This window comes from Barbus barbus (genome assembly GCF_936440315.1).
Source record: "Barbus barbus genome assembly, chromosome: 28".
Taxonomy (NCBI): domain Eukaryota; kingdom Metazoa; phylum Chordata; class Actinopteri; order Cypriniformes; family Cyprinidae; genus Barbus; species Barbus barbus.
The window spans coordinates 2,687,281-2,699,294 of NC_136756.1; the positions used below are offsets into that span (position 1 = coordinate 2,687,281).

General features: G+C 37.2%; 1 protein-coding gene across 1 annotated transcript in view; it reads left to right on the forward strand.

Moving 5' to 3' along the window:
• LOC306848092 (protein bicaudal D homolog 2-like) overlaps nt 1-2,225 on the forward strand; it is a 36,809-nt gene extending 34,584 nt beyond the window's left edge. Inside the window, exon 10 of the mRNA XM_079382433.1 lies at nt 170-2,225. Coding sequence (XP_079238559.1) covers nt 170-172 — 3 coding nt within the window. The 3' untranslated portion in view covers nt 173-2,225. The remainder of the gene's footprint in view (nt 1-169) is intronic.
• The last annotated feature ends 9,789 nt before the right edge of the window (nt 2,226-12,014 follow it).

Sequence of the window (12,014 nt, forward strand, 5' to 3'; positions counted from 1 at the left end):
TCTCTTCCACACTCAGTGACACAACACCTCACATGGGCTGTGTTTGGCTTCTGCTAACTAACCCGGGTTATCCATTGAGTTCTGCTGGAACGCCGCTTGAGCAGATGCAGCCGCTGCGTATCGTTAACCGCAATGCTAACGGCTTTTATTTCTTTGTTCCGATTTGCAGTAATGTTCAGCCTGAGCTGGAACTCAACATTGCACCACTGCCTACAAACCCAGTAAACGGTCTTGGACCTACGAGATTTTTACACGCATGGGAAGCCAGAGGTCACAAAGTCCTGAAAACTTTAATCCTTAAAATTCAACTACAAAAAAAGAACATGGGCTAGTGTTCTTTTCATCGATGTTTTGTAACCTTTGATCTTTTAATATAAGGTTATATTGCTTTTTATTATATTAGACTATGGTTTGAGGTGTTCTGGTTTGAGTCTGTTCACGTATATTACACTACTATTTTAAAAGTATTGGATTTCATTATGCACGTCCTCTGTAAGCAGAGCTCAACGATGTAATCATAACTCACATCATCCATATTCTCCAGTTCTGTCATCTTTATGAACTGAATCCATAAGATTATCTGTGTTTTACTGAAATGTTATGTTTTTCACATCGACACATTTTACGGCCACGTTTTAATCTATTTATTATTACTGTTATTTTGTCTATATAGGAATATTTCAAAGTGAACAAATAAAAAAAATGTGGCTTAATGTAATCAGAAGGCTTTGGTTAAACAAAACCAGCGAATCTACAAAAAAAAAAAAAAACAATGGATTTTTTCGTAATATTTCGCAATAAGGTTCAAATAACAAACAGTGCAGCATTTATTAATCTAGAATCTTTATATAGGAATACGTTTTATAACGTCGTATCAATTAACATTAGGTTAACGTATTATGATCAAACGTGAATGAACAATGAACGAGAATATTCATATATTAACAATAACCTGCAATATAATTTCAAGCACCTTCGCTCAAGCTTTACGTGGATCACTGACCTTCTGCATTCAGTACAAGAGGAAATGAATTAATTCCAAATTGGAATGCTGTAATTCTCTCTGTCTATCGTGCCAAGTGTCGGTACAGCGTCTGGGTTGGTTAAAAGGATCAGAAGCGCCGAGACGAGGGTCTGCCCTGCTTTACCTTACCCTCTGTTGGCTTCCTTTTTCGTTAATGATCTTCATTCTGACCATTAGTGCCTTTTTGTTCTTCAAGAGAGAATCCTAGCTTAGCGTTTAGTTTTTGTATTGTATTTTTCTCACTCCAACAGCAGATGACTTGTTTTAAACTTAGCAGCAGCAATAAGTACAGAAGACATTCGTTCTGTTTTCAAGGGTGTGAAGATATCAGTTATTAGAGAAATAAAACAGATTGTACGGAATTCGTCAGGTCAGTGATCCTAATAGCAACTTCAGGGGTTTTAGAAAACGTTATGTTTCGTCAAATGTTTGAAGCCAGAATTATCGTTTGCCTCGATGAACAAACATTGAGACACGAAACCTGTGGTGTTTTGTAGTCAGAGACTGGTGTTATTCTAGCTTTGTATGGTGGGGTAGCTGAGGTCATGTGATATTGATAGTATTGTTAACAATTGTGAGAGAGCTTGTGTCCTCTTTCTGTCCAATTGTTTTGTTTTTATACATTTTTCACATGGTTATATGAGCATTACAAATTCAGGAAACAGAAAACATGCTGCATCAACAAGCAAATGGTGCCACGAAAGTCACTTTTTGTTTGTTGAGGCGTAAAATGAATAAATAAACTAAATGAAGTGCAATTAAACCAAAACGAAGTTATGTTAACTGAGGTTTTCTGTTTGCTGGAAGTGATGGCATTGTGATATTCAACTAGCTGTGGAAGCTTATTATTGGAAACTCTTATTATTGTTCCAGTATTGATCTATAAGTTTGATACCTTTATATGAAATAACATTCATTTGTTTGTATTAATTTGAAATGTCATCAGTACTGAACTTTATAATGTGCATTATTATGTCATATGCATGTTTCTTTCAGCTATGAGACTTATACACAGAACCGAAAACAAACGTAGAACTCCAAAGACTTGGAAAAGACCAACAGAGGAGAGAAGTGTTGGGTTTTTAATTGGTCCCTTGCTCTTGAACTAACAGAGTTGAAGTATTGTTTTCTAGAGGTTTGTCTGTGTAGAAGTAGTCATGCTGGCTCAAGTCAGTAAATGCAAATAAAAAGTCTCTCGGCATTTGTCCTGTGTGTGAATTTCTTCTCCTTCTGTTGTGTTCTGTTTGTCTCAGGACTTCGTGTCTCGTTCTCCAGTGTAAAAGAGACCGTTTCCCAGTCCTGTATGATTATCTGTACATGAACATTTCTGTGGTTTATTGATTTAATGGAGATAAACACAGTATCCTTTATGCTTAAGATCCATCTGTATTGACAGCACTTGGTTGTGAGCAGAGCTGGGCAGTAACTGATTGCATGTAGTCTGTATTACATAATCCGTTCCAAAAGTACTTGTACATATTATATTACATATTCAGACAATGGCAGTAATTTAATCATTTATTGATTCACCTGATTTTTTTTCCCCCTTTCTATATATATATATATATTTAATTAAATATATATTTTTAATCAGTATGGTACACCATAATTCCATTGAAGTCTATGTGATAAATCAGGTCAAAAGTAATCAAAATGCATGACCTAATATGAGTAATCCAGATTGTTACTAACTTCAGTTTTCGTCATGTGATTTGTAATCCGTATTGGACTGCAGTTTGGAAGTAATCTACCCAGCACTGGTCGTGAGAGCCACCATCCCAACCCTTCTCACTAAACAGTTGAAAGTGATGGTAACCGTCTTGCAAAAATACCAAGGTGACCCGTTGCTATTACCAGGGTTAAAAGTTGCCTCAGCACAGTGTGAGAAGCTGTTCTGTGAGTAAAGCCTGAAGCACAGAGCCTAGTGAGGAGAGAGCCACTGGTGATGTCATGCTGGAAGAGTCCAGGGGGCCCAAGATGACACTGGAAGCACAGCTCTCTCTCACTCACGCATATGTGACCCTGGAGCACAAAACCAGTCTCCAGTCGCTGGGGTATATTTGTAGCAATAGCCAAAAATACATTGTATGAGTCAAAATTGATTTTTCTTTTATGCCAAAAATCATTAGGATATGAAGTAAAGATCATGTTCCATTAAGATATGTTGTAAATTTCTTACTGTAAATATATCAAAACTTCATTTTAGATTAGTAATATGCATTGCTAAGAACTTCATTTGAACAACTTTAAAGGTGCATCCTCAGATTCCAGATTTTCTAATAGTTGTGTCTCAGCCAAATATTGTCCTCTCATAACAAACCATACATCAATGGAAAGATGATTTATAAATCTCAATTTCGAAAAATTGACACTTAAGACTGGTTTTGTGGTTCAGGGTCACATATATATATATATGTATATATATATATATGTATGTGTGTGTGTATATATATATATATATATGTGTGTGTATATATATATATATATATATATATATATATATATGTGTATATATATATATATATGTGTATATATATATATGTGTGTGTATACATGTGCACTACACACACACATTTTATTTTGTCTAATTTATTTAATCATAATTTGTCTTAAAGCAGTCAACTGGGAAAACAATTAAAGTTGCAATGAAACCGAAATCATGACCGATCTTTTCTTCCCCATATTGCGACAAAGTGATAATTATGACAATGCTTGTGTTCTGTTGGGTCGTGGCAATGCTGGAGCCCATCTGGAGCCAAGGCAAGGGAAACATTCGGTATGGATGTACACAAATCTTTATAACAAGTCAAAATTGCAAAGTAACTTGAAATTTTGTCACAATTGAATTTTTAACTCATCTTGTAATTTCTACTTTATCGCATAATAACTAAATAACATAACTAATAACTAAATTGAAATAGATTTTGTCTATTTCTGCAGTTTGAAAATGCATCAGTAATAAGGCTATAATATCCCATTGGTATAAATGTAATTTAAATACATTATCAATATCCATAATGTTATTACTGTTTAAAAAAAACACAATAACCTGGAGCAGTCTTGCATCCAGTCTGTTTCAATCCACACTTTCTTCATCTTTAGTTTGCGGTAGAGCTGTGTTGACTTCGGTCAAGAAGCAGATCCATCATGCACAGTGATGAAGATCAGAAGAGGACAGAGGATGGAGACTGTGCTCATGAGTTAATGTGTCAAGTCAAGTCACCTTTATTTATATAGCGCTTTTAACAATGTCAATTGTGTCAAAGCAACTGCACAATATCAAAAAAGGAGAATAGTGTCAATAATGTACAGAATGGAGAAACAAACCTTGGGAGAAACCAGGCTCAGTCGGGGGGCCAGTTCTCCTCTGACCAAACGAACCAGCAGTTCAGTTCCAACTGCAGCTAGTCAGATTGTAAGAGCTCAGCTGGTTCCAGTGGTCTTTCCCGATGGCTGTCTCAGTGGCGGGGTCCTCACTGGGGATCTGTCTCTGGCTCATCTCGGTGTCCTGGTCTCTGCTGACGTTCAGGGCTATAGAGGTCGTCTCTGGGTGCTGATCCACCATCTGGGTTGGATACGGACCGGATCGGGTGGCTACGGTGACTGGGGATATGTCCCCGGGGCTCATCCAGGTGTCCTGCCTCCGCTGACGATCAGGGCCACATACATCATCTCCCAGCGCCGATCCAGACACGGACTGAGAAACAAAATAGAAACAGACAAATATTAGCATAGATGCCATTCTTCTGATGATGTAACGAGTACATCATGTGTTATGAGGAGTGTTCCCGGTTCCGGTTGATCTAATTAATAACAATCCTTTAATGGATTTGAATAATAGAAGTTGAGGTGCTAAGCCATTCAAGGCTTTATAAGTAATTAATAAGATTTTAAAATCTATACGATGTTTGATGGGAGCCAGTGCAGTGTTGACAGAACCGGGCTAATATGATCATACTTCCTGGTTCTAGTAATATGTGCATGATGGTAGCATTTTAATCATTTTGCATTGTGCTATTGGGATTTCATTACCACTTCTATGAGAAAGAAATACATTAAAACACTTTTTTTCATTCTCTCACTCAAACACACATTTACAGGCACAGCCGCATGTCCTCATAATGTAGGGCTAGAGACTTGAAACCTGAACACAAACACATTTTAGAGACCAACAAACACAAAAGCAGTGTCTGGGCACAGCTTCCTTCACGTCAGGTCTCTAATTAGCATCACGCAGGTGGTTAGGGACGTCATTTAGATGAATGGTCCAGGGTTGAAGAAGGCCTCCTCCAAAAACATTCTCAAGAGTCTGCAATAAGGAAAGGAATATAGATGAACTGCTGTGCTGTGAAAGTTAGAAGTACTAACTTGTGTAAAGGCCATCAGACCGTTTATATCCTTCTATTCATATCTTGATTTATATCCTTTTACATCCTGATGATGAAAAGAGGAAAATCATGCACTTTATTTACTAATAAAAGACATTGTTGATTCTGATTAAGGAAGTTGCTTACATGAATTATACACACAGTATATATTTTATATCACACACACACACACACACATATATATATATATATATTTAATCATCAGGCAATCATAATATTATTCGCATAGTAGTAAATTTAAAAAGTAAAATAAAATGAAAGCTTAATGTACTGTTTACTGTGTAAAAAAATTAAATACAAAAATAAAAAGATGCTCACATAATTTTACTTTTAAAATCCAAAGGCCATTATACCTGGTTTCAGCCACATTTTCTCCTGTAGAGGTGTGTGGATGCAGTCAAGTATATCACTGTCGTGATGGTGAACATCTTCCACATGACTGCAATGCAATGGGCCGCTACTCTGCTACAGCTTCTTGAAGGATACGCACCAATAGAGGAGGTTTATGATGCTTTTTGTCCAGTTTGGAGCCTCTCCACAATCCGCTCTTTCCCAAGAGCTTCAATTTTCTAATTTAGTGTCCAACACCCTACTGTCACTCATATTCATCACTGCGTGACTAACAGGTTTGGCACAATGTCTAATGCAAAAAATAAAATGAAATAAATAATAGTAATTTAAAAAAACACACAAAAATAAACAAATACAATAAAAATGTGACCCTAGAGCACAAAAGCAGTCATAAGTAGCACAGGTGTATTTGTAGCAAGAGCCAATAACAAGAGCCATTGTGTCGAAATGATCAATTTTTCTTTGCCAAAATCATTAGGATATTAAGTAAATGTTCCTTAAAGATATTTTGTACATTTCCAACCGAAAATACAACCAAACGTAATAAAAGTAATATTAATATGTAATTTAAAGAAATAGTTTAATTTAGCTCAAAGGGAATCATTTATGATTTTATAGGGATTTGAACAGAATCAGTGTTACGGCGATTCACTGAACGAGCCGCATAACAAACTCTGCACTGGATATTAAAATCCAAATATAGTGAAAACACTATTAAACAGCATTGTAACAAGATCGGCAGATTAAGACATTAACTTATGAGCAGAAAACACAAGATACTTCTCTTTCAATATGAATCAGATTTTATTTATATAAACCTAAGACATAAACTAATCTGACACATGAACACAAGCATTCACACATTCACACGTTGCAGGAAGAGAGAAAGTGAGGAAAGGATGAGTTTAAGAGAATGGAAATGTGAAATCCCAAGTTTACAGCAATATGTTCAATTGCATAGACCTGAACAACCATCAATCACTTATTTAACCCTCGCTTTGAGTTTCTCAATGAGGCCAAGATTTATATTAAAATCACCAATTCAGAACTTGGAGGCGTTACTTGCGTTTCCTTTGTGTAGTCGTTGCAGACAGGGGGGTTTCCCGAAGTGTCTGATTGGCTGGAAGTTCAGTAGTCTTTGAGGTGAGGTCTTGGGCGTTGGCTGAGGATGCGGAGTTCTGCTCGAAGTTTGAAGCGAGTGCAGTCGGAGCTGGACTTTGTAGCAAACTTACATTAACACACGAAACTCCACGGAAAGAAAAGAAACTAAAGTAAAAGAATAAAAATAAAAGGATGTAACGAGACTATGTTGCTTTCCTTCTCATTATGGCACGTGGGCCAGAGCACGCTCAAAGAGCAGCACGCGGTGAGAGGGACGAGAGTGCTAAGAGAGCTAAGAGAGAGAATTTTACGATGTCCTGAGTTTTTAAACTCTGCTTCCAGACCGTCCCCTCTGGACGTCTTGACCAATTAGATACTGTCCTTGCTTGGGGTGTTGCTCTGTTCCTCCACCAAATCATAAATCAACTTGTTATCTGTTCAGTCAGAGGTCCAAACTTTACATGATTGAACATGATTTCTATAACAAGACTATGATGCATTTGACAGAATTGATTGGAAGAAACATTTAAAGCATGATTTTCCAAACTCGTACATACTAAACATGAATATTACCCTTTAAGGCTTAAGCTATTCAATACTTATTAAAAGCAAGACATACACAATGAGTGATTAAAACAAGGATATTAAAATCATATGTGGGGTTCTGCATAAAAATGTCCTTTTAGGATGATTTTATGGGCATATGAAAAAGAAAGTCTTTTGTATAGTTCTATGGTGAACGAAGGCATGTTCTTTAGACAAAGGAATGTTGGTTTGGTCTGTCTTCTATGTGGGGGAGAAGTCAGTCTAAGGAAGCTTGTGAATTCAATCGTGGAACACGTGATGGCCATCTCTTTGACAATCAGTCTTGATTATTTGCAACAAATTTTACAGTCTCCTTCTTGAATTGGAATTATCAATAAGTGTTATTTTGTCTCAAGGTTGTAAGCTGTTTGGTGAAAGAGGCTTGCTGGTTAGGAGGCAGGAATCTGATTTATGCCGTTGTCCTGTTACAGCTTTGAGGAATCTCAGCTTCTCAGGTTTCAATCTTCTGATGCATCTTACATTTTTCTGATTCAGTCTCTGATATCTTACAGTAATTTTTGATTAGTAATATGCATTGCTAAGAACTTCATTTGAACAACTTTAAAGGAGATTTTCTCAATATTTAGATTTTTTTGCACCCTCAGATTCCAGATTTTCTAATAGTTGTATCTCAGCCATATGTTATGCTATGTCCTCTGTAGACATGAATAATAAAATGACATGAATAGACATGAAAAGGCAAAAACAATGGGACTTTTTAAAATCACCAATCAATTTTTAGGTTTCAGGATTTTTTTTTTATACCAAACTTTGCATAAGGATGATTCTCAGCTATGTTATAAAAGATATAACAGAATGATTTGATATAGCATTTTGCTTTATGCAATATGTGTGTGAAATTGTCATAAACTTGTTTTCCCATTAAACACAATGTTATCTATACACTGCATCTAATTTGCATATTAAAGTGCTGTTGGGACAGCATGTTGAAAAAAGAAATGTACTAATGGGAGTAATAATTGGCCAGATTTTCATAATGATATCTAATATTTCATAAGAATATTGACATATAGTTTGTTTTCCTATTCAATTGTTTTGTCTCCCAAAATGTGTAATAAACATGCTTTTAGTCCTCAACAGTGGACAAGTACGAAATGATGTCCTGTTTCATAACAGAAAGTCATATTTTGATTTGAAACCCCATAACATTTCCCTGAGATGTTGATTTATGACAAACACTCTGAAAATTAATCAGATTTAAAGAATAATTGCAAAATATTACCATATTTTTCCATAAGGATGTATGATTTTATCACTAAATGTCAGGGAGTGATCATGGTAAAACATCCAAATCATTTGGTATCTCTGAAAACCCAGAATATGCTCTTTACAGGACATCCAGACAGATATTCACTAAAATATAATGTCAAAACTCCATAGCTGGGGCTCAGGAGGATATAATAATAAGTGTATTTGAAATTTAAATCCTGGTATAAATCACGTTAATCCTGTCCTGGACCAGTTTTAAGAAGATTTAGCATTATGTTAATTACACCCAGCTTTTCTTTAAAAGCAAGTCTTGTCTTTCGTGTGCTGTACAGTGAGTAGTCTCTATTTGGCTGAAATACATGCATTTTCCTATTATAAACAGTGAAAGATTAAGTCCTGAATGTCTCATTCTGAGATTAATTGTATCCTCTTTTTGTTTATTATAGACTATCCTCTCTATATTAAAGGAATAGTTCACCAAATATTAAAACATGCTGACAGTTTACACACCCTCAGGCCATCCGTAGTGTTTCTTCATCAGGTTTGTAGAAATGTGTCTCTGCATCAGTGTCTCAGCAATGGATGCTCTGCAGTGAATGGGTGCCGTCAGAATGAGAGTCCACACAGCTGATAAAAACATCACAATAATCCACAGCACTCTCCTTATGATAGAGTTAAACCTACCAAACCTAAAACGGTACTACTGGGCAGCTCAAATTAGAGCAGCAATGTTTGATTTTGAGAAAGATTATCCTGCGACCTGGTATCTATAGAGGCTCACTCTGTTCCAATTCCTTTAACTTTTTAACATCTGCTGAAAATATACATTTATAAATTCAGTTAAGTGTACTGAAATCCATATACCAGAACTATTATAACAGTTTGGTTTGAGGCTCTTGCTAATCTAGGTAAACTACCACAACTCTCATGCTTTTCACCAGTTTTGGGTAATGAAGATTTCCGTCCTGGTAGAGCCGATCCAGGTTTTAAAATCTGGTCAATTCAAGGTATTAATAAGGTGTCTGATCTCTAAAATGAAGGAAAATGTATGTCCTTTGAAGAAATTAGGACAAGGTTTGGAATTACGCAAAAGCACTTTTTCAAATACTTGCAATTACAGTGGGGAAAAAATATTTGATCCCCTGCTGATTTTGTACGTTTGCCCACTGACAAAGAAATGATCAGTCTATAATTGTAATGGTAGGTTTATTTGAACAGTGAGAGACAGAATAACAACAACAAAATCCAGACAAACGCATTTCAAAAAAGTTATAAATTGATTTGCATTTTAATGAGTGAAATAAGTATTTGATCCCCTATCAATCAGCAAGATTTCTGGCTCCCAGGTGTCTTTTATACAGGTCAGGAGTTGAGATGTCTTAAAGGGACAGCTCCTAATCTCCTCTTGTTACCTGTATAAAAGACACCTGTCCACAGAAGCAATCAATCAGATTGCAAACTCTCCACCACGGCCAAGACCCAAGGATGTCAGGGACAAGATTGTAGACCTACACAAGGTTGGAATGGGCTACAAGACCATCGCCAAGCAGCTTGGTGAGAAGGTGACAACAGGCAGTGCGATTATTCACAAAGGGAAGAAACACAAAATAACTGTCAGTCTCCCTCGGACTGGGGCTCCATGTAAGATCTCACCTCGTGGCGTTTCAGTGATCATGAGAACGGTGAGGAATAAGCCCAGAACTACACGGGAGGATCTTATCAATGATCTCAAGGCAGCTGGGACCATAGTCACCAAGACAACAATTGGTAACACACCACGCCGTGAAGGACTGAAATCCTGCAGCGCCCGCAAGCTCCCCCTGCTCAAGAAAGCACATGTACAGCCCGTCTGAAGCTTGCCAATGATTCAGAGGAGAACTGGGTGAAAGTGTTGTGGTCAGATGAGACCAAAATCCAGCTCGTTAGCATCAACTCAACTCGCCGTGTTTGGAGGAGGAGGAATGCTGCCTATGACCCCGAGAACACCATCCCCACCGTCAAACATGGAGGTGGAAACATTATGCTTTGGGGGTGTTTTTCTGCTACGATGGACGGGGCCATGTACCGTCAGGGCCAGGGCATTGAAGTCAGCCAGGGCATTGAAAATGGGTCATGGATGGGTATTCCAGCATGACAGTGACCCAAAACACACGGCCAAGACAACAAAGGAGTGGCTCAAGAAGAAGCACATTAAGGTCCTGGAGTGGCCTAGCCAGTCTCCAGACCTTCATCCCAGAGAAAATCTGTGGAGAGAGCTGAAGGTTCGAGGTGCCAAACGTCAGCCTCGAAACCTTAATGACTTGGAGAGGATCTACAAAGAGGAGTGGGACAAAATCCCTCCTGAGATGTGTGCAAACCTGCTGACCAACTACAAGAAATGTCTGACCTCTGTGATTGCCAACAAGGGTTTGCCACCAAGTGCTAAGTCATGTTTTGCGAAGGGGTCAAATACTTATTTGACTCATTAAAATGCAAATCAATTTATAACTTTTTTGAAATGCATTTTTCTGGATATTTTTTGTTGTTATTCTGTCTCTCACTGTTTCTTTGTCAGTGGGCGAATGTACAAAATCAGCAGGGGATCAAATGATTGTTTTCCCCACCGTATGTAGCTTCATTCTATCAAGACAAGGCAACAGTTTGGTTGAGCCTTCTCTTTCTACTTTGGAAAATATTACACTTAACTGTTTGAAAGGTAGAGGTCAGATATCTCTGTTATATAAACAGTTTTTGGCCAAATCTAAAGAATAATTTAATGACAGACTTCAAGCATGATATAACGGAGGAAGAGTGGCAAATAGCATGTTAAAAAGCCCAAACTCAGACAGTGAACCATTTATACTGAAGCAGTCTCAAATGGGTGAGCAGACAATATATCACTCCACTGAAGTTACATCACTTCAACCCGAATATTCCTACAAATGTAAACAAGAGAAGGGAACGTTATTCCATTGTATGTGGGAATGCAAGTTAAAATATTGAATATTGTAAGTCAAATCATTGGTAAAATAATTCCTCTTGATCCCAGGTTGTGTATATTACATGTGTCCTCTGAATTTGAAAATCACCAAACATGAAAGATTGTTGTTAATCCTGTGTTTGCTGGAAGCTAAATGTGGAAAAGGAAGAAAGTCCTGGCGTGTCTCGATGGATAAAGGGGATGACCTCATGCCTCGCCTTAGAAGAGATGACCTATTTCTTGAAAAACAAAATTCATGTTTTCTGGTCCATCTGGAATTTGTTCTATGACTTTTTGGAGAGTCTAGATGGTGACTCTTGTGGAATTGATGGACATTGAGAGTATACAGACAAGTATGTTATAGCTTTTTTTTTTT